The following is a 24,183-nucleotide window of genomic DNA, read 5'->3' on the forward strand; positions in this document are numbered from 1 at the left end:
GCAGGCTGGGGAAAGGTACTTCCTCAAACCACACAGACAGAGATTTAAGTGGGCCTTCATTAAATTTTAACCAGCATACTCTGGTCTCTGACAGCTTGGCTACTGCCGTCACACCCCGTCTGGTCTGTGGAAATAATGAAGTGAAAGCCTGAAAAATTATTCATAGACAATAATTCCTAAGACTCTGAAAATGCTGTGGTCAAGCATTACAATAAACTTGGATAATGACCACCATTTTGTCTCACTACAAACCGCAAAAGGTGTTGGCAGATCGTCTCACCAGCATATAGTATAGTATATGTATGCATATGGTGTTGTATGTAAAGTAATTGTAGGCTAATTCCTGGGTTTCTGCACCACTCAGCACTCAGCCGCCAAATCCCAGATTACATTCAAATCCAGAGCCTACCTGGAAAATGCCTGTTATAATCTAATTATAGTTGCCTACAGTGGGTGCTGTTCCTGCTGTACTGTAACCAGGGAAGAGTGATTCAATGTGCTTTCACAGTGAGAAATTGACTATAAGGTCACATGTTCCAAAGTTTCCTCACAGAGTTGTTTTTATGTGAAAGCCTATTCTTTTGTTGTCATTTTGGTGCAGTTTTGATACCAAATGTTCTACATTATATACATTAAATCCTCTTTTCTTCATATATACATATAATGCATACAAATTTTGTCTGTGGGTAAATTGCAAAAAGTTAATGTAACATCATTCCCAATCATATTCAGAAGTCCTTCAGCAAAGTTCTCCACCACAGTCCAAAGGCCCTCTTCTTAAAAGGAAGAGGAAGTTGTGGAGCCAAGGCAAGAAAGTTTTATTTATACAGAAAGAGATTCAAAGATGCTGCACATGAACATTTACAAACAACCCAGAGCCAGAATTGTAAGAAATCAATAGAAAGGTAAATATTACAATCGATAACAAATTGTTTGAACATAGTGAAAATGAAATAAATAGTTTAAGAAAGATAGCTAAGATAGGGGAAATGTAGTGGAGTAAAAGTACACTATTTATTTAGGAGATGTAGTGGAGTAAATGTTGCTAGAAATATGAATGACAAAGTAAAGCACAAATACGTGAATGTTGTACTTAAGTACAGTAACGACGTATTTGTACTTCGTTACATTACAACACTGGGACTGTCTCCGGTTCTGCAGACATACTATTGAATCGTTGTCCTTTATGAGGCTAATTGAAGCCACAAGAGGTCATCAGAGTTTCACCACGTCACCTCAATCCAAAACATTCTCCAGCTACGTCACTGACCACGCCCCCGCCCCGCCTCGTGCCACAGAAACCCGGTCAGTTCCACGAGACGCAAACTCGGCGTCTGTTGTTAGTTTTGGAAGCTTGTCAGTCCCCAACATGACAGAAAAACAGTATCGTCAGTGACAGTGAAGACTTGGACATAATCGTTGGGTTTGTCAGTGTTTATCGCCGCTCTGTTTGGGAGACTGCGCGGCGGTTGGCGGCGCTTTGTAACCGCTCCGGACTGACCGGTAAGTGGCTCTCCCTGCGCGGGGTTAGCGTTCAGTTGCTCCTCTGTTAGCTTAGCAACATGTTGTCAGTCCCCAGCTGATGGAGCGAGCACTAACAAGGTGAAAACTGTTTTCGTGTACAAAACTATCGCCCTATCACTGACTCTGCTAGACTGACTCTTTTTTAATATCTGGACGTTGTGAGTTGTCCATTGTTTTGTTTGAACCTCGTGATCAGATGTCACCGATCTCAGGTCCGTGTCTGGATCTCTGTCCTTCCATCAATTATTAATGTAACTCTTCTTAAAGAATCTTCCTCTGTGTTTTTACGATTCTTCTCATCTTTCAGGGGAATCGGTCAGGTAGTTTTCTCAAATTGTGTTGTGTCGTGTGAACGTTTTTTTTGTGTTCGCATCAAGTGCCATATCATTAAAAATGGCACTTCATTATGGAACCTGCTGCTGTCTGTTCTCAGGAGATAAACTCTACTTGTAGCTCACAAGATTCAGTGTGTTAGGCTCATTGTCACATTAAGTATGGGACATATGAAATGAGTCCCGAACTTAATAGGTGCTCAATAAGCAAAACAAAGTTGTAAAAAACAGCTGGTAGCTGGTTGGCAATATGAGCTTCAAATTATAACAAAATATTCCATCACGATATTGCAGTCAAGATATTCACACAGAATCACATTATTTGAAGGTTAAAAAGATTTTGAAATGATGTATTCTTTATATTTAAACATATATGATGCGAAATAAATCTATTATGTCATGAACAGACAGAAAGAAATGTAAAAGTAAGTAAATAATAACATGGACAACTGTAATTAAATCACTAAATTATATACATAATTTAATGTTGAATATAATACAATTAATACTGTGATGATTACTCCCTTATTTAATTTATATTAATATTGCTATGAAATATATTTGATATATTCTGTCACCTTGCTGGCAGCTGGGCCTCAGCCACACATGCTGTGGTTAAAGGGAGAGTAGGTCACAGGCCACGTTTTCATTATAACATGATATTAAGTGATGGGATGCATGTAATCCATTGGCGGGCTGCATGTGCCCCACCGTGGGCCGTGAGTTTTCCACCTCTGACTTAGACCATGTAATATTATAGAGGGATAGAGAGAGCCAACAGTTTCAACAGTTCTTGTCTGTGGAGAGAGAAACAAAACTCCCATTCAAAGGTTTTGTCCAGTGTGTAACATTTATTGGTGAGGTTGTAGCTGAACTTCACCCTTTCCTTCGTTTCAGATGACAGTCACGTTCATGTGAAAGCCAAATGCAAATTTAACAGTGTGGCTAGGGTCTTGTTCTAATTTCACACAGCTTGAGGTTTTGTGGTTATACTAATTGAAACCTGCTGCCTTACAGTGTATAGCTCTCGTGTATGGCAAAGATAAGTGCATAAACAGGAAACACAGGGTGAGAATGGGGAGAAGGACAAACAACAAAGGATTTACTTGGAATTAAACCACTGAAGTTTCAAGTGTTCTTGTCTAGTCTCTCAGCCATTGTGTGCTGTATAGCAAGTGTAAGTTTCAATAATAACACGCATACGTCTATTTAGGTGCCTGTCTCTGTCCTTGTTTGCAGAAACAGGTAAACACAGTGACACAACCAGTGAGCTATGACGGAAACTATCTGACTAGAGTTACAGTTGTTGAGCTTGAGACTGGAATGCAAGTCAAAACAGAGTCAACCTCTACAGGTTTGGTTAGGCTTTTGTTGCTATGTCAGGCTTTTCTCTTAATGCTGACACTTTCATGTTTATGATGTAGATTATTTCTTGTTTACTCTTGTACTCCGCTGACTCTAAAACAATTGTTAGAATAATTCTATAAAAATATACATCACATTACAATTGAAAAAACAAGCATTTAACACATTTTTTTCCACTCTGGAGAAAAAAGGCCTGATCTTTAAATATCTGATATTTACTTATTAATATCATTTTTGATATGGACTAAAACTATTGTGATATCTTTTCTGGCTGTATCGTCCAGCTCTAGACTGATGTGACAATGAAGCAGTTGCAGAGGTTTAAAATAGGAAAGGTCTATTTTAACCATGAAATGCTGTTGGAACATTGTAGTCAGTCTGTGTTGGAAAAGTCGGTGGTAGAGCTGCCCCAGCGGTAACAACCAGCTCTTCCCCGGGGATCAAAGCCTTAGTAACATAACGTATTCAAGGCAGGACAAAGGCACAGATGAAAACATTAAATGTGTGCAGTGTGGGTTGGATCCTCTGTCACTACTTATCTGCTGCACCCTTGAATCTTCTCTCCAGCTACTCCTTGGTCGATTCTGGATATGTGACGCCAGAACAGTAATGGTCAGCTGGATCTGTATTTAAAGCTGCTTTTCCACTATGTAATACAGTACAATATGGAATGTTAAACCCTAATCTCATTGTTTCTCCGCCATGGAGTGTGTAGGTCAGATGGTGATAGCTGCATCAGCTATGTAAATAGAGTTGCATGGTCATAAAAGCAGAACACAGTATAGCCTGCCAATAAATTTCAACAAAGAAAAATGTAAATAGTAAACAACACTGCTGTGCGCTGACATTATTTTGTTAAATAGGAAACACAAACTGCCTTGGATCTTATCCCTCATAATACATGGTTTATTTAAAAATGGTTCGTCAATATTTTTTCCATTTTATTCACTTTGTCACCCAAAATTATCTGTCTACCACTTACTGAACAGCAGTCTGTCGAGCTCCACCTGTAGGTGCTGCTGTCATGTTTTTAATTGTGTTACTAACCAGATAGAACCACTCTAGCACTTGGTGGAAACTAAACATAAGTGGCCTTTCTGGAAAACACAGATATTTTCTCTACAGCATCTCATAATCAAGACATACTGAAAAATTCAGAGTTGACCGTGAACTTGTATTTGAATCTTTTGTGCTGATGTAATGATGTTTTTCAATCTTGTCAGTCTCAGGCAGAGAGACATGAGTTGGGCTGAGGAGGACTGGACAGTAGGGCTGTCTGGACGCGTCCTGCAAAAGGTGAAGGAGCTGCAGGTACATCATGAGCGACTATCAAGAGAGAACAAGCAGAAACAGCTGCAGTTGGACAACATCCATACAAGCCTTGAAAAACAGGTTGTAAAGGTACAAGCAACCATGTTCCATCAGGGGTGGGAAACATTTGGGTAATTTTCTTCTTATCATAACAACACATTAACTATGTAAACATTTGCTAATAATGTGTTTCAAAAAGGCCAATTGTAATAAATGACACTAAGCTGTAGGGCAGAAAGATTTTGAATTAATGTCTAATTGATTATGGGGACTGAAATTCACTACTATGTGTGCAGATCTGTGTGAACTAAAATGTTTTCTTCTGTCTGTAGAATATGATGTGTAGGTCAGGACAGTATTTCATCTAAAATGTTTTTTCAACACACATTGTGGCTTTAACAAAAGTTAAACTCCTGTGATTTCAATATTGCAGTTAGTCATTGTGATTCTATTAAAATTTTTGAAATTTTGATTAATTGCCCTACTAAAATAAAAGATAAAAGCTCTACTTGCAGTTGCTGACACGATTCGGTATCTGCTCTGCTGACAACCTGGAATCTTATTTGTCTATCTGTCTAATAATTGTGCCATAGAAGAGTTTAGAAGAATTTGTTGTTGTATTTTTACATTGTTGTTGTTGTAAATTCTAACCCATGTGCCTTCCCCTTTACCCTTTCTCCTCTTTTCTTCCTATTAGTATGATGAGGTGCGTGGAGAACTTCAGTCTGTGCAGCGGGAGCTCCAGTGTGTTCGTGAGGAGGCCAAGGGGGCAGTGATCAGCAGGGAGCGCTTGACGCAGGACCTTCAGACCAAGCAGGCACAAGTATGCTCCTTGGAGGGCCAGCTAGATGCTACTCGCACCCTCAACAACAAACTCACCCAGGAAGTCAAAAGGTTAGCTGCACTGGGAATCTTCTGTCAATGAGCTTCTCTTTGTATTGTCTTTCTTTTATATGTATTCTCTATAAGCAGATTTTTGCCAAAGTATGCTTTCATATGCATCCACAAAATATAAATATTAGATTTTTTTTTCAAATATTGTTTATTCTTGAACTTTCTCTGTGTCTCTGGCAGACTGGAGGCCGAACTGGAGAAGCTACAGGACAGAAATAAATTGACAGATACCACTCTGTTTTCTACTCCATGTTGGAGCACACCCTCACCATGGGAACAGAATGGTAGAGTCCTTTAACTTTATGACTCAATGTTTGTTCTCCAATGTTTTATTCTTGTCTCTATCTTGTCATTAAAGCAATGTACAATATATATTGGGAAAACACAGAGGTTGTGAATAGAATCCCTCAACCCAGTCCTCTCCTAGTTGTTGTCTCTCTGGAGACTGTTTTAGTTCTCCTATGTCCCTAAATCACTTGAGTTATTCACCGTTTGATTCCGCTCAGCTTTAGTGATTGGATTTAGGTTGTCAATCCACTCTAAATGCTTTATTTGCCAATAGGGAGCAGAAAGGGTGAGGAGAGGTTGGGACATGGAGTTGAAACACAGAGCCAAGCACCTCACGTTCGAGTAAGTTCCAGCATATGCATAAAGACAATGTGAATAGTGTTCTAATTGTGTGACTTGACTCACTCCATGTCATCCTTGCTTCTTCTGTGTGTTCTGTTTTTCTGTCGTTCACAGAGATGCAAACTTCAATGTAACCTTGTATCATGCTTAGAGTTTAACTTGTTCAGAGTGTGTTTGTGTTGTTGCTGTGTGGCTCAATGATTTTGCATTGTTGGTATTCAGAAACTTTTTCTCTAAGATATTTATATATTAGTGTCATTTGTATTTCTTTTAATCCACATACTGCCTATCCCTCCGTTACAGACTCTCTTTACTTTGCATCAAGTAATTTCTTTTACTTTATTTAATAATTCAATTCAAGTATGACTTGAAGAGTAAAGTTTACTAAAATAATTTATATAATATAGTTGTTGATGGTGTTACTGTCCAGTTTTTCCTCCACTCCGACTCATGCCCTCCTTTTTCGTTATTAAAAAAAAAATTCAAAATCTCTGTTCTCCTCTCAGCAGCGACTCCAGTTCTCAGATATGCACACAAATTCACTGCCAAGACAACACAAGAGCACACCCCATCACCGCCTGTCGGACCAATTAGAGTCCTTCTCCACTCCCTTGGCTGTGTTTCCGTGGGAACGAGATGACACCAGGCAAACAGCCAGAAGACAATCCCCGTCCTCTCCCCAGGCGCCCTGCACTGATTTCATCAGTCAAGGCCAGCCAGCCCTGGGGCATTTGGGGAAGGGCAAGGACAACAGGACAGAGATGGACAGTGAGTGTGAAAGTCAAATGATCACCTTCTTTACATGGCATGAAGGTGTTTCTTCAATGTGTTGGTTTTCCTGGTTTTACATTGCAGTAAACACAATATTCTTTGGTTTTAGAGTGTTATTTGTAAAAAAACGAAACGAACAAACAGACATATTGAACTTTTACCAAATGCTGCAGATCTAGGATATTGTGATGAAAAACAGATGGTTTCGTATTTTGACACACAGGGGCCCCCTTTACACCTGCCATTAAAATGCATTTCCTGCACTTGCCTGACGGGTGTAAATACACAGGTACAGGTGTAAATACACCCGAGACACATTGAGGACAGATTGTTATCTGATCTGCCAAACCACTTCGCGAGGTGGTCTGAGACACATTGTGACCACATTGAACAGAAATGTTAATGCAATGAGTCTCCGATGCATCTCCAGTGCAGTTGTTTTTTGTGCTTGTCAAAGACGACTTCTTTGTCCATACAGTAGCGTGACTTCAGGTGCGGCCATGTTTGTTACTGAAGATGCAAATGCAAAATAAATAGTACTGTTCAGGTTCAGCACTTGTTAAAAAGGCCAGTTACCTTTGTGCCATTTGTTTTTAAGAGAAATAAAACGGGTAGCTAACAGTTGATCTTTTGAATGGCTCAGGCATTTGTTGTGCTCTCAAAATAAGGCAAAAATTAATGATGTTCAAGTGGTGCCATCATCCTTAATCCCATGTACTAAAATCTCAACAATACCTGTTACATAAGAAGCTGTCTAGAAATCATTGTCTCAGCTGGAGAATCCTTCTTGCTCCACACTGCAGAGTGGCTCACTTTATAACTGCCATAAAACACTCCTCTTTCTCTCAGCTCCAATGTTTGTGTGTGAGTGTGTGAGTGTGAGTGTGTGAGTGTGTGTGAGTGTGTGTGTGTGTGTGTGTGTGTGTGTGTGTGTGTGTGTGTGTGTGTGTGTGTGTGTGTGTGTGTGTGTGTGTGTGTGTGTGTGTGTGTGTGTGTGTGTGTGTGTGTGTGTGTGTGTGTGTGTGTGCTTGTTTGCTCAAAGAAGGGAATTGTCCATTGCGAAATAAAATTCTTATTTTTGCTTCTGCTGGGATACAGAGGGGGCAGGGTTAGTGCAGTGTTTATTTTAGTTATGCCTTTCTTCAGTTTTTTTGCTGCTGTGTTTTGTTATTATGCTCTCTCTTCCTCTTTATGGGGTTATAACCGTTGGCGTAGGAAAACCGTATGTCATTTAAGTGGCATGCTTAAAAGTAGTTATTTTTGTTAAAGAAATTACTTGTCTGTCCTGAAATTGAAGTGATGTATTATATTTACAAACAGATTAGGGTTAGTTCGTTTTTTCAAGACGTTTGAGAAAGTCATCATTTCGAGGCTCGGGAAACATTTCTGAACATTTTACAACAATTAATTGATTGAGAAAATATTAGACAGATTAGTTGTAGCCCTTGCAAATTTTATATACTTAATGAAAAAAAAAGTTACCAGACATACCAGATGTTTTGTTTGTAGAATTTTCTTAATTATTTTCTGATAAATTAAATGGCTTTAAAAAAATTGGGTGACAGGGAAATGATGGGAAACATACTGGTCAGACAGAACATTGATTTCCTCACTGTTTTTTTAAATCAGCAGCCTGAGACCCACAGGCCTGGTGAAAGTGCTTCGGTGACAACAGCTGTGGCTGTCAGCAAGCCTGTATGGATTGACCTTGCTTGTAAAGCCCCTGTGTTTTGCTGACTGCTTGTGGTTTCATTTCACCAATTTAAAACTCAGTGTATTGTGTTCTTTTGGTGGATAATAATGCCTGTTCTCCTCTTAGACTGTAAAAGATAGGGGAATATGCCAGGAAATATTCTTTTTATAGTGATTGATCTTCTGAGCATTTTGCCCATTTAGGTTTTTCAAAATCATCTTAGTGGTGTTTTTAAAATGTGTTAGGGGGATTTTATTGTGCCTTATGTCTGCTTTATACTAAAATACTTTATTAACTATTTCTGTGTGTTTGGTCCATTCTCCAGCATCACTGTCAGAAATGCAGAGTCGTGTATCTTGTCTGGAAGAGGAGCTGTCAGTAAAGGCCAAGGCGATGACATCGATTCAGAGCAACTTGGGGCAAACCAAAAAGGAGTTGGCTGCCCAAGAGAGCAGCCTACAGAAAGCTCGCTGTGAGCTCAGCCTGGCTCACACCCGCATTACCCAGGAGAGTGAAAGGGTAAAACACACTGATACTCTCATACCAGGGCTAATTTCCTGGTTTCCTAGTTTCCCTGAGGCTTTGCTGTTTTGTCACAAAATAGGTGTTGGCTTTCATTTATCAAAATATTCCTTTTTAACCTCTCTTGAAAAAACAAACATGGGATTATTTTGCCAAATGCTCTACAAAGATACACCAAACAGAAGCTTAATCAGAAGTACAAGATACAAAGCACAACAAGTTTATCAAAGGTGGCAGATTTCTAGATTTCTAGATGTACATTTCATATGTACAATAGTCAATTATAACAATAATACAATAATGATTATTGTTATTGTTAGTTAAGGACATTGTGTTGTGTTTGTGTGTCAGGCATCAGGAGCTGAGCAAAGGCTGAAGCAATTACAAGAGGAGCTGAAGTGTCAGAGACAAAATGCTGAGAGCAGTCGACTGCAGCACCAGCAGCGCAGCAAAGAGATGGAGAAACAACATCAGAGGGTAAGACTCTGGGACAGATGGATGATACACACTTGAAGAAACAACTAAAGAAAGTGTTAGCCAATTTGAGATCGCTTTGGTTTGATATGCTCCACCTTCAAGTTGATTAGAATGGCTCACATATAGGGTGTTATCTGCAGGATGTAACAGAGCTCCAGAAAGAGAGGCAACAGCTGGAAAAGCAGCATCGGGAGGAGGTGAATAAGCTCAACCAGGAGCTCCAACAGGCCAGGGCCCTCCACAATGCTCTGCAGGCCCAGGCGGACAAGGTAAATGCTGCACAAGGTGCCTAGGTTTATAGAACATCAAACACATCATTAAACCTGCCCTATAATGTTCATTTTCATAGTAATACATTTAACAAGTAAAGCATTTAGATTTGTATCAACACTGGAAACTGAGGATTCAAATGACGTTCAATACAATTTGTTTATATGACGGTTTACAGTATGTGTCTGCTGTGTTTTTTCAACTTTTTCCTATTTCTCTTTCCTGCTTTCTCTGTCACTATTCCCTTTCCATTTTCTTCTTCTCTCCTCCTCAGATTCTTTATTATTATCAAATGTTATGTAAATTGCCTTGCCTCTTCTCCTGTGCTTGCTTCTTCCCCTTATTTTTTTCTATTACTCTTCCTTCCCACCTGCTCTTTTCTCTGCTCCGTCCTCCACTCCTCTCAGTTTCTCTCCAGTGGAAAGGTTGAGCAGTGAAGGTAATGACAGTGCAATTCCGTTTCTCGGTGCAGAATGCTTTGGTTATGGAAGCATTAAATAAACTGAAACCTTGTAACTTGTGCTTGAGAAATAGTTTGAGTTGTCACACGGTGTACAAGCATGACTGTGTGGTGAGGATGAAGCGTGGAATGTTTTTGTGAAAGTTGTTTTTAAGACAAATTGCATGGATGTAAAGAAAGAGTGTGTTTGTGGTTCAAGACCGTGTCATATTGGATTTATTTTTTTTGTCTGCAAAACAGTAATGGAGATTATAATCTCAGGACAAGGTCGAGCTTCTTTCCACCCAAAATATGTTCTTGAAATTCATTCCTTCATTTTAGACACCCAGTACGGCCGAACTGTAAACCACATAGATATTGTCTTTTTATATCTGATAAGCGACAGAGTAAACACACAATAGAGGCACAGTTTGAGTTGAATCTAATCTTACAGAGCTTTTGATTTATTGGTACACTAAATTATCAGTGGTGGATGTTGCACAGATACATATTTTTAATTGATTTGAGCCTATTTGTTGGATTAGTAAATGTAATTTGTACTCAAATTGCTACCTGCACATCACCATGTACGATGATATGAGATCATGTGCAGCATTTTGTATTCACACTGGTGGGAAGCTGATCAGCTTGTTAAGTCTTCTTTAGTTTCCCCAGAGAGGTAGACAATACATTAGACATAGCTGATGTTTGCTATTGATCACTGATTGCTATCCTGCTTCCTGTTTGCCTGGTTGGTTCATATTCATACTTTGACAGTAGCAGCCGTTCAGTCTGGATTTTGTCTTGTTGTTTTTACCCTTAACCTTCCCGCCAGTTGTTTTTTTTATTAAATTTTACTCGTCTTTTAGCACCTGCTGAGTAATGATTTCCTCCTTCAGCTATCTCTTCAGAAACAAGTACTAGAGAAAGAGTTGGACATGCTGAAAGAGAAACTGAAGTGGACAGAGGGACAGTTGCAGGAGAGCCAGAAGAAAGAAGCTCAGACACAAGCCAAACTAACGGTAATACACGCATGACATCAGAATCAGAATCAGAATCAGAAGAGCTTTATTGCCAAGTACGATTTGCACATACAAGGAATTTGTTCTGGTGTCATTGGCGCATAACAAGCATACAACATTTTCTAAAGTGAACAGTAAACGTAAATAAGTCCGCTGGTGTTGTTACCCTGATGTTCATGAGCTCTTCTCTGGTGAAAGAGCTCCGGGTATAATCGCAAAAAACGGAGTTAAAACACAAAACAAGACAAAACAACGCGCACCAACACACCGAGGCAACCATCCGCGGCGCCATCGTAACACAGAAGCGCCATCGTAACACAGAACAGACATGTTAGTGATGCATATTAATTATTCATTACCTGTCCAGTGGATAAAGAATGAACTGTGTACATTTTTTAAAAAGCATTTCTACCTGTCATATGTTGGTTATTTTGATCACATTAATTGTGAATAATAAGTTAACTGTGGCTTTTCCAATCATCCGGTTTAATCATCATGTTGAATTTATGGGGTGAACCGTCACATCAGACCTAGCATTAATGTGCTTGACCAAATTTTGAAATCATTATGCAGCAGAGGTATGTAGAGTTGTTTGTTTTTGGCAGGAGATTACACACATTCCAGCTTTCAACATCAACTCATGCTGCCGTTACCTGTGGCTTGTTTTGTCTGTGGTTTGTTTTTGTTTCAAAACAAATGCTCTTCATGAAATGCACTTGTCAGTACATTGTTCCCTGACAATCCATTATTGTCTGGAAGTGCTGCATTTCCAAAATAATTTTTTAATGGTCAAGTTTCAGTGTGAGAATGTTTTTTCCTGCAAGAAACATTTTAATTAAAAGCAGTCATTGCTTAAAAGCAGTCAACAGATAAATTAACTATTTTTATATAAAAACAATTATACTAAAACAATTGTACTCCAACTTAACTAAATAAATTAGACTGTCATGTGATAAGTGAGATTTTTATTTTCCCTCTTTCCATCAGGAAGCGCTACGTGAGGCAGAGGGTGTGGCAGTGAGTCTGGAGCAGAGCAGGAAGAGAGAGCGAGGTCTGGAGGAGGAGGGGAGGAGACTGGCAGAAGAGCGAGCTGACGCCCTGCGTCTCCTCAAAGACCTGCAGGGTGAGGAGGGGTGACAGATCCATCTGTGCTTGTGTAAACTCATTTATAATTTAGGAAAACTACATGTGATGCACATTCATTATTTAAGTTGATGAGTTCTATATACTGTTATGCATTCAGTACAGTACATGCTATATTACTATCTTCATTGCTGCTCCCTGCTGGCTGTTTTTATATTTTACATTTTTTTTTTTCTAAATATAAGTAATGTTAAGTAAAGTTTTAGTTCATGGGTGGTCAGTAAAATTTGTTATATTCTTCCATTTAACTCCAGAACAAAAAGCTGCACCAGCACCTCCAGTTCAGCCTGTGCAGTTTTGCCCTGTTGGACAAAGTTCATACCCTCCTCCATCGTACCCACTTCATTCTCGGCAGTCCACTCACACTAAAAAGCCCACCACCCGAGCTGAACAAAAGAAGAAAGAAGAGGATGTAGATGAGAGAGGAGCAGAGCTTTCATCGCCTTACCCGTCTGAAAGAGAGCCAGGAGAAGGCATCGACTCTGAACACATCTCTGTCCTCATATCCACAGACTCTGAGGCTTTACAAATTCTAGGACACAGAAGGAAAAGTAATGGAGAAAAGAACAATAGTAGAAGTGAAGTGATCAAGTGTGACAGCTCTAGAACAAAGGGGCACTCCACATTTGGTCATGTACACTCTAGTGAATCTCACTCAGCTCCTGATGTGTACACCAACACTTCTGTAGATTGCAGTGTGAGACTTTCTGATGGTGGGACTCCTTCTGTTAAGCCTGAGCAGACCAAAGCTTCTGAAGACCTCCAGAGGGAGAATGCCATGCTGCGGTCAGAGATAAATGATGTGCGTGAAGAACTCCAGAAACGGCTGGAAGACCTGGAAGCCCAACGGCGGGCTGAAGCAGAGGCCAGGACCCGGCTTAAGCAGCTGAGCCGTAAACATGCCAGCCATGCCGTGGAGAAGGCGGAACAGGACAAGGAATGGAAGGCAAAACTGGAGAGTGAGAGAGCTGAGGTGGAAATACTGAGGAAGGCCATGGTTGGTTTGGAGACAGAGGTGAAGAGTAGGAGGGAGGAAAGAGAAAAGAAGGAGCGAGAGGACCAGGAAACGAAGAAAAATAAAGTGCTAGAAGACAGAGAGAGTGAAATGATAGAACTTAATATTCAGTTGAAGAAGCAGCTAGCAGATGTAAAAGCCCAGTTGGCGTTAGAACGAGAAGAGAGACAGCGAGAGGACAAGGAGAGGAACCAAGCTTCAGTCTTAGACACAGATGTTAAAAAGGAGCTGAGCACAAAATTGGCAGAACTTCAAGCTGAATTGGAAGAACTTAAGTGCAGCAAGAAAGAAGATGAGAGAGCAGGAAAGGAGAGATTCCTGCTTGCAAACAGTCCGCTGACATACCTGTCTCTCCATGATGATGAGCTCAACTCAAACATTGTCCATCGTGACAGTAAAGTCGTCCTTTCTCCTGAGCAGCACCTTCTCTTCTGTCAGTCCACCAACCAGCTCAACACGCTTGTATCTCAGGGAACAGCAGATCTTATTCAAAAACAAACGGTGATAGATCCTGAATGCTCACCTCTGTCAGGTGCGGGTCAAGCATATCAAATCCCTTCTGACTTGGAAGACACCAGACAAAACTGTCTGGGAGGGACTTTTCTGTCCGACCAGAGAGATGACATTTCTCACCTGCACAAATGTGAGTCTGCTCCCTCACATTTGGAAAACGAGGTGGCGCACCTGCAGAAAGAGAAAGCAAAGGAAACTGAACGTGCCAACCAGAACCAGGTTAAACTAGAAGCCCTGCAGAGCCAGGTAAATAATGGTGTGTTTATTGATATTAGGGCTGTACTGATATTTTGTAATATTGTAAAATATCTTCAAAAGCAATATAACAAAGGTTGAATAGACATTGATATGATGTTTATACATTGCACAGATACATTGAGACATAACACATTTGCAATTTAAATGTTTTACACCAGATATGTAAAATGATTGTGTCACAAGTGTTGTTTTCTAGCCATTATGAAAATCACAGTCGACTGATATCTTCCATTTGAACGCAGACAAATATCTAATTTGATTATCTGAATTTGGCACAATAATTATTTGTTGACTTATTTTAAATTTGTGTTTATTGTGATAACGGTTTGGCCTCATCGTCCATCTTCAATTTTTATATTTTTATTTGTTCAGTTTTATTAATATAAGTTTTCAGCTGTATGACACAATAGATTTAGTCATTACACTTTGAATGAGAATATTTAGATTAATTCAAGATAAGATAAGTAATTAAATAAATTAATAAATAAAAATGTAAACCTCATGTTTGGATGTGTCACAGAGGAATTGTCTTACAAAAAGCAGTCAATAAAAATGTAGAAACGTGCTACAGTGACTATAACCCACAAACTAATTAAACATTTATGTATGTTGGGTAATGCCAGTGTCACTGTGTCAGAATTACTTTGTCACTGAAACCATCTGTGAATGCAGGAAGAAACAGAGGCTAGAAACCTTTCATCCAGGCCAAATAACACACACACACTCATATATATATGTATATATATATATATATATATATATATATATATATATATATATATATATATATATATATATATATATATATATATATATATATATATATATATATATATACATATATATAAGCAACAGCTAAGTAAAAGATGGCACGCACTTCTTAGTTACACACTTGCCTTAATTTAGACAACACATTTGCTGAACATTTCATCAAGTCAAGAACTTACAGATATATATATATATATATATATATATATATACATATATATTTCTGTAAGCTGGTGTTTTAACACAATGGATGCAGGGCAAAGTGAAGTGCCTGTCTTCTTTCTTCTATTGTTTCTATTTTCTGTCTTTCCCAGGTGACACGTCAGACACAGCAGCTTACAATGGCTTTTGAAAAGCAGAGTCAGCACATCTCGGGCCTTCTAGCCGAGCTGCATGAAAAAGAGATCGCCCTCCTCAGACAGGGAGAGGAAATGCAACGATGTAAGCTAGAACTGGATGCTTTACAGACCGAAAAGGAGGTGGAAAAGGGTCAAAGGGAAGGCAGACTTGATGTGAAGTTGACTAATCCCGCAGAGCTTCAACCCAATGAGGAAAAGGGTTGTGCTGCCACCGTTGATACTACATGTTCACTAGCAGATGTGGGATCTACTGCACGGATAGATGAAAATCAAACCAAGTCTGATCCCAGAGCACTTGTTAGTAGTGAAGAAGACAATGAAGCACAATTATTAGAGGACTCAACCAAGACTAAGAGTAACTATGGCTCCATTTTTCGGAGAGAGGAGACTGAGTACAGTCAAGATGGACGAACAGCACATGATGCTGCAGAACTGCTCGCTCTGCGACAAGAGAATTGTCTGCTGAAACAAAGAATAGAAAGCCTGACCGTCTCTGACACTGGCGGCCTAGCATTACACACCCACACTGAAAGCAGAGAAGACCCAGTCGAGCAAAACCCAGGAAATACTGTTGTGTCCTGCTCGACACAGCAGGGGTCATCTAGTGAGGAGAATGACATCACCACTGAGGGTCAGGAGTCACTGCTGCAGGGTGAAAAGAGAAGAGAAGATAAAGGGACAACAAGGGCTGAAAAGACATTTGAGGAAGTGTCTCATCTTCAGATCAAACACCTAGAGCAACAGGTAGCGACGGTCTCCTATCTCTTCCTATCACAACGATGATGCCAACTGTCTTACTGAATCTGACACTTAATAATAGACAGCAAAATTAACGTGTGAAAGTAACTGACATTTACTTGTATTTAAAAAGTTACCCACTGAAGTTTGAAATAAATAACAGAGTTTGCAATTTACAAATATGTTGACAAACTTTGTTAGGAAGTAGAATTTTAAATTGAATGCATTTGCAGTACTTTACATCAGAAAAAGTATTAATTAAAACTCTAATTAACTAATGAATATTGAATTTGTTATTCTGTAAAAACCTTCACTTTTCTTTAGAGAGAGTTATATTAGGAATGTTTCCATTCACTCAGTCTTGTCCTTTCTATGCTGTCCAGGTGGTGGCACTGCAGGGGAAAGTACGGGCTCTCTCTGAGGAGACCCAGCAGCAGAATGAGGAACTTGCACTGTGGAGACTGGCCTCCCAACCAGCCCCAACATTTGACCAGATCCTTCCCATCAAAGATGACCACTATCAAATCTCTGCTGTTGTAAAATCACAGTCAAACCAGCAACACACTGATGAAACAACCAATGACCTACCAGGGACGAAGAGCGAGGCTCTAGCTGGCCAGATACGGGTTATTCAGCAAAGTCCCAGTCATGTGGCAGTCGTCAGAGAAGATGAGTTACTCCTCTCCTGCTCTTCCAACAAACTGCAGGGCCAGATGTTGTTCTCCAGGTAACACTCTTACACTCAGGCTAGAGAAACAATGCAAATATTTGACGCTCATGTTGAATAAATGTATATGTATATTTGGTATGTTTAATGTTTGTAATGTTTGTTTTCTGTTTCTTTAAATCAAGACTACAGCACAGCAACGTCCCTGAACCAGTGAGTACCCAATACTTTAAAAAGACTGCAGCACTTAAGGAATACAATCAGGACACTGTCAACATTGACAAGGTGACTGACCCTTTTTCCACTTTTAGATTTATATTTATATTTTATTTTTTAGTTTGGGTTTTTACAGATGTGATGTCTTTTTTTTTTATCATTTATGTCAAATTAGATTGTGCCAACCCTTTTTTGAAGTGATAAGCATTTGAAGATGTAAAAGAAATGTCTTTATTTGCATCAGAATTGAAAGCTGTAAGCTAATCTTGTTCTTATTTGGGAAAAATGCAATGCATACATTGGAAAATTGTCCGGTCTTTAACTGCTGTATTTTGTATCTCGATGCAGGTATCTGAAAAAGAAAATCAGGAGAGAAATGTCATACAATCACAGCACAAAGACAAGCATGACACTGAAGTTATCCAGATGTCATTAGAGACAACGGGTCAACACATTACCAAAGGACTGAACAATACCAGAACAGAGTGTCACCCAGAGAATCCTGTGTCAAACCCAAAGGTTTCCAGAGCATCTGATGAAACAAACACGACCGAGGATTCCATCAAGAGAGCTGTCCGGACCGAGATGAAGAGTGTCAGCAGTCAAACGGAGAAGAGCTTGGATCCTCCAACAGCATTTAAACTCCACTCTGCATACACACAGACTGAGGAGGAGGAAGTAGACATAGTGGATTCACCCCCTGTCTCCCCCATTCCTTTAGCTCAGGCAGCAGTGTCAGGAGAGAAGATGCTGTTTTCAGGTTCCTTCCCCATCCCAGCTGACCCGGCTCGTTTAGCTGAAAGAATCCGCCGGAACAGGACACAATTGTCTGCTGCCTTCGATGACACGGAGTATGAGCCGTATGGACTACCGGAAGTTGTCATGAAAGGTAAGTCTACGGTTTGTGTAAAATTGCATAAAGTATATAGTACTTTTTAATGAAGAAATGTGCTTTGTTGGCTCAAAGATAACGTTTTAGATTCATTTTGAAGCTACTGTTGCTGCTTGTGCTGTTTTCACTATGTATCGCTTTATTTTACGCTTCAGATTAAAAAAAAAAAAATAGGACAGGCTACCACCACTGCTTTTCAGTATACACACAGTACCAATCTCCTGTCCTTCAATCCTGTCAATTTCTTCCTTAAGGGTTTGCCGACATACCCAGTGGCCCCTCGTGTCCCTACATTGTGAGAAGAGGTTTATTGGGGACATCTGTTGTACCTGTCCCTCAGAAAGACACAGGAAAGGAAGAGGAGACGGATTAAAAAAAAAACACACATCCACAGGTAACCTCCACAGCCATGTGTACTGTGGACACTGGTGTGCATTTAAAGTAGATTTCATGTCTCAAAGATTTAGGAAATTCAAAAAGCATATTGGCAAATAATTAAAAAAATTACAGTTAAAAATATGTTATTTAGTTAGTTAGTTATTTCTTCATCCACATAATCTTCATATATGTATTAATATAGGCTTTTAAGTGTTTTTTGAGTTCAAATACTTTTGTACATCATTTAAATTCATCTGTGCAGCTGTTCCACAGATCCATGTTTGTTCAAAAGTTTTTAAAAAAACAACAAGAAAACCCACAACATTTTTTTTCCTCTGAGCTGATAGTGACTCTCTCTCTGGTTGTGAAAAGGTTCTGTATTGTATTTGGCAGGCGATGAGTTCTTATTTCAAACATAACTATTAAAGTGCACAGGTCCACTAAGTCATAAAAGTTTAATGTCTGTAGGTTCAGGAATAATGTATTACTTGGTTCATTGTAAGTAGAGTTGGTGATGAATCTGATAGCCCTTTTTTGCAAAATGAAGTTTGGCGTTTAAGCACCTTAATGACATACAGTTGACTGATTATGTTATTTATACACAGTGCAGATCATTATGTGGCTGCAGCTTATCCACTGTAAAGATTTGCTGCTTTATTTTGTGTGTTTTAAAAACGTTTACTAACTACTAGTTACTAATGACACACCATGACATCATCCTAGACTCACAATTCAGGCAAAATATACTATTTATTAGACTCTATCTATTTTGTTGTCTGCAGGTCTGGTGGCACTGAACTAATGTTTAATGACACTGGAGCTCAGTGATGAAGAACAGCAGCTCTACAAAGACACACTCCACTCACCAGTGACGTGAACCACTTCAGTCTTTTACAGCAACACAAACATTTCCCGTCACGCTGGACATCCATACATGTGTTTACAGGTAACAGGTCCTGCAGTGGGGAAAAACTCAACACTTCCATCACTGTGGATCTGAAATGTCTCCGTGCACACAAGTTGATCCTGTGATTGTTGTGTGGAAAGACTTTATTATTACACTCACCTGTATATTTAGGTGCAGAGGTGCTGCTGATTTAGGGATGACACGATAACAGAGGGATCATTTTTAGTTACTCTGAATTAGCGCTTGGGTCAAAACCAACCGTGGCCTGTTTTTAATGAAATGCTGACTCGCTGATGCTTTTCTAAACACACGCTTGTCAAGATAAGTGTGGTGTGTTTGCCAAAAAAAGGGTGAAGTCAAGAAGGGCCTCTTTGGGAAAATATGATATATACATATATATATATATATATATATATATATATGTATATATATATATATATGTATATATCATATTTTCCCATATATATTTTATGTATATATATATATATATATATATATATATACATATACATACATATATATACACATATATAAGTCATGAAGTAGCTTTTTTATTATGGACACTTGAATGTGAGGACAGCTGTTTACAAACCCATGATAAACCATAGTGAAAAGGTGTGTGAGGTGATTAGCTGTGAATAAAAACACGAGTTTAGTCTTGAAATTGTTTGTATACATGTGTGATTGTGGTGAAGAGAGAGAGAGAGAGAGAGAGCCAAGCACACGTCTATGACTCAGTCTGCTCTGCACTGGTTTCCGCTCCATGTATGGTGAAGTACACTGTGCTCTCTCGCTCTCTCTCTCTCTCTGTCTCCTCATGCTGCTGCTGCTTTGCTTTCCCTTTCTTACACTGATGAGACTCATCTGACTCTGACTCTGAGACGACCTCACAAAAAAAACGGAACTTCTGTATTTATCTCGTTTCACATTCATTTTGACTAAATTAGCTTTTGCGGTGGATTTTCTTTGTCGCACATTTGCGACTGTGATCAAAATGCCGCGTGTATGAATTCTGTAGTTTGGACGTTCATGGACAGGTTTTTTTTGTACATTGTACCTGAAGATAATCACCACTCTGCAAGGTTTCCCAGGTTGTTTGTAATGATATCACATGCTCAAATTATATATAAAGGGCTACTGGTCATTGAATTCTAAGCATTGCTGCTGTTATCTGGCTGCAAAGAGATCATTTGCTTAAGCAGTGTCCAAAATCCTCAGTCCTGGTCAAATTTGACACTTGCTTGTTGTCAGTGATGCAGTACATTTTCAGGTCAAATCTAAAACATGATTTGCACAGATTTACTGAGAGAATCAACCAACAAGTTTTGCTATTTTCATATATTGGTAAGAACAGGCCTTGACAGACAGTACAAAAAGAAATCTTTACAGCTTTATGTTTCTCTAGGCAATGATGTCAACAAAACTAGATGACAGAAGCCTTTGTCCTGATTTAACTGCGCTGACATTGCATTTACAAGGTTTCCCTTTCTGCCAGTATTAACAGCTCGTTTTGTAAATATACATAAAAAGCATGTTGGTGTTTTATTAAAGAATATGAAGTCCTTTAAAACCTTTGCTGCTCTGTCTGTCACTGATATTTGAGATTATTTAAACCCACGTTTTTTTGTACATTTGTGTCAAAAAGGATGTAAATTGATTTAGTTTATTTATGTTAACATTTCATGTTGAATCACTCCTTTCTGGTCTTGGCTTGTAACAGTTACACGCATGTCTCGGTATCAGTTGTCATGGCAACACCATCCCACACCCACACACGCTTGTGCTGCCTTGCCTTCATATCCCTGGGATCTGTAGTTCTTTGGCAGTTGTTCGATGTTCTGTTGTTGACTACAATAAAAGGCTGATTCTTATCGACGCTCTTGTATAATAGTTTTTATTTAATCAACCAGTTTTGACTTTTTGTTTTTAAAATTAGTTAGTTTTAATTAGTTTTTAGAGTGGGGTTGTCTGTTTTTATTTTTTGTGAATGCTTAGTTTTTATTTGTTTTTTTGTAATATTTGCCAGGAGCCAGATTGAAAAAGTATAGTGTCATTAAAAGCCCAGCAAGAAACAAATAAACCCAATTAAAGACTAGCGGTATGATTCACTTAGATGAATCAGCTCAACCCAATTAACAACATAACACATATTATGTGTAACTTGCACAGCCTTATGTCCCACATTGTGAAAAAACAAAACAACAAATCAAAAACAATTTATTATGAATGAATGAAAATGCTGTCTCACATACAACCTTTTAAAATAGGTACAAAAAGGATTTTGTATGAAAAAATATGCTTAATGTTTGTTGTTTCTTTTTAAATTGTACTCATATTTTTCCTCAGATTGAACTGTGTGCCTTTAGTCTGTTGAGAATAGATTTTTTTTTTTACCTTTCACACTAACACTTCAGGTTAGTTTCTTGTAGTCTGTGATGTTTGATTCAGGGATGGTATCTGGCATCTTTTCCTGGGTATTTATAACACAATACTTATTATGACCTTTTTGAATCTCGCATTTAGCACCTTGCTATTAAAACACTCATGTGTTCATCTTGTTTGTTGCACATTTTTGTTGAAAACTGTCAACAAACAATTCTTAGTAAAGTGCAAGAACATTTGTCTTGAACATTAACTTTGACTCTGACGTAGCAAGCGTCTCTTTCCTCTTCACCGAAAAAGCATTTACAGAGCTGAGCTCCTCCACGTCCAGCTCAGGAAACTCTGGGTCCTCTGCTCTTCCTCTGCACTGACAGCACTTCATCACACTCGCTGCGCTGCCACGGAGGATAAACCTCGGCTCTTTCTTCTCCTCCTCCTCCTCAGATCTGCTTTCCTGTCAGAGAGACGTAGGGTCACAGGAGTGGGGAAACACCTTCCAAGGAGAGAGGGAGAGAGAGAGAGACAGAGAGAGTTCCTCATGGAGAGGTGAATGGTGAGAGAACAGCAAACTTACTTGGGACAAACTTGGATAAATACATTTCTCCAAACTGAAGGTAAGACATGAAAATCTATATGTTTCTGTAATATCCATTCTCATTCTTCATGTCCGGATATTGTGTAAATTGTAATGCAAGTACAACATATTATTGTAACTGTGTTCCTATGACGACAGCTGCTGCCTTTGACCTGCATTTTACTAGAAATATCCTTGTTTTGGGGGGATTTCTTTGGCCTTTAAAGTCAAATGTAAGCCAGTTTTTTTTCTATCTATGTTGCTTATCCTATGCATAATCATGTCGAGGATCACTCTTTTCGTCGTCCAAGATGTGACAAAAAGATCATACTTTTGTATGTCGTCCAAAATTGACAAAAAAGCCATACTAAAGTATGTTGTCCAAACTGTGAAAAAAAGTCCTATTTTAGTAACGTCATCCAAAATGTGACAAAAAAGTCATAGGTTAGTATGTCGTCCAAAATTTTGACCAAAATGTCAATTGAAAAAAACGTATTTTTGATACATATTAAAATTTTCGATCAAGCACATTTAAAGTTTTATACTATTTTGGATATTTGCTGATTTTATAATGCAGGTGTTTGGAAGGGGGAGGGGCTTGTGAGTCTTTTTCTTTCTCTCCAAGTTTTAAAAGCTTTTTCCACCAAAATACTTTGTCTTAATACTTCAGCTTTTAAAGTTATAATCCACGTTTTCAGCTTTTATAATGCAGGTGTTAGAAACAGAACAGCAGGCACGATTTTCTAGTTTTAGTTTTGTCCTACATTCTGTAGCTTAAAACATATCAACTGCTACCGGTGAACATGTCTGGCCCTCAGTAAACTCCTGCCTTCATCCTGCAGCAATATTTGTTCGCTCTTATTTATCATGGAGAGAAGAAACCAAGCACTCCCAGCCACACTGCTGAGTCTCATGTTTGTTCCCGTGACACCCACCCGTGGACATCGCAGTCAAAAATGAATTTGTTGTTTTTCTCTTTTGTTTCTTCTGTGACTGAATTATTTATAGTTGGGGCTGATGTGAAATCGTTGTTCTTATGCTTCATTCTCCCCGTCATTGACTTCTCTTTCCCAACTTGCCTTTTGCCTTTGTCTTCTCTCTGTCTCTCCACTTACTCTTGCCTGGTTTTGCTGTTGCTGTAGTTTACACTGGTTTACCTCTTGTACTCTATAGGTAACTTTAAAGCAGTGTTCCAGCGGGCGCAAGCACACGCTGCTCTGTGCAATGAAGTTGAAGCTCGGCGGGACTTTGAAATGCTGGAGAAGCTGGACCCCAAGTTCAAACCTTTGGTCCGTCAGGAACTGAAGAAGCTGGGAGAGCGCATCCGCAACATGCACGCCCACCAGAATAAGACTTATTGGGATATGACACAGGAGAAGTGGGGAGCCGGTGGAAGTGAGACCAAGACAGCTGCAAGAGAGAAGCACATTGAATGTGTACAGAAAACCTCAGAGGAAAAAACTGAGGAGAGTAAGACTAAAGGGGAGGAAAGCTCAGAGAAACCCGAGGCAAAAGATGATGCAGCAACAGAGGAAATCCCAGATGTGAAAGCAAAGCACAGCAAGCAGCTGGAGAGTGGGGCAGCGAGCGAAGAGGCGTTAGATAATGAAAATCTAGAACGTACAGTGGATGCGGGGCGCGGGGAGGGGGCACCAGATAATCGAGCACAAGACACAGATAGTGACCCTGCTGCGTCCACCGGCACGGACGGAGATAGCGTAGCGAGCAGGAGATCAGCGTGTGATACGGGCACGGAGAAGGTCAAATGTCAATCAAGCGCTGCACTGGACCTGAGCAGAACAAGTCAGGGGAACAGAGCCACCTGTGATAAGAAAGGAAATGGTGACACTCAATAAGAGAACGAACAGAGAGTAGAGTGATGAATAAAACAGAAACCCAGAAAGAAAAGTAATATGGATGCAGGAGAAGTGATGCCAAGCCTCAACTTTGAACAGGAAATATTGATTCCGCTGCATACAAATACAAATATAAATATGAACACAAGGAGCAAAATGAATATAAACACCCTTTATTTGGCTCCGTTCTAGGTTAGGTTTCATTATTCTGTCTCAGAGGGAAAAAATGCAAACACATGGAAACAGAAAAAAAGAAAAGCACAGGCA

At 39.3% G+C, this 24,183-nt stretch overlaps 1 protein-coding gene across 3 annotated transcripts; it reads left to right on the top strand.

The window, feature by feature from the left end:
- Window positions 1-1,283: 1,283 nt before the first annotated feature.
- si:dkeyp-115e12.6 (centromere protein F) lies at window positions 1,284-19,517 on the top strand. 3 transcript variants are annotated; one of them, XM_044040572.1, is made up of 18 exons: window positions 1,284-1,503; window positions 4,445-4,622; window positions 5,230-5,426; window positions 5,607-5,710; window positions 5,989-6,056; window positions 6,563-6,824; window positions 8,846-9,039; window positions 9,394-9,519; window positions 9,660-9,788; window positions 11,128-11,250; window positions 12,238-12,373; window positions 12,648-14,167; window positions 15,262-16,050; window positions 16,428-16,771; window positions 16,897-16,996; window positions 17,276-17,816; window positions 18,074-18,213; window positions 18,980-19,517. In XM_044040572.1, exons 2-17 carry the CDS (start codon window positions 4,461-4,463, stop codon window positions 18,190-18,192), a joined length of 4,914 nt encoding a protein of 1,637 aa, XP_043896507.1. In that variant the 5' UTR covers window positions 1,284-1,503; window positions 4,445-4,460; the 3' UTR covers window positions 18,193-18,213; window positions 18,980-19,517. The 3 variants fall into 3 exon arrangements, with proteins under 3 accessions (XP_043896507.1, XP_043896509.1, XP_043896508.1); XM_044040574.1 differs by having other exon boundaries at window positions 16,897-16,924; XM_044040573.1 differs by having other exon boundaries at window positions 6,566-6,824.
- Window positions 19,518-24,183: the final 4,666 nt, after the last annotated feature.

Source organism: Solea senegalensis, linkage group LG12 (assembly GCF_019176455.1).
Source record: "Solea senegalensis isolate Sse05_10M linkage group LG12, IFAPA_SoseM_1, whole genome shotgun sequence".
Classification (NCBI taxonomy): domain Eukaryota; kingdom Metazoa; phylum Chordata; class Actinopteri; order Pleuronectiformes; family Soleidae; genus Solea; species Solea senegalensis.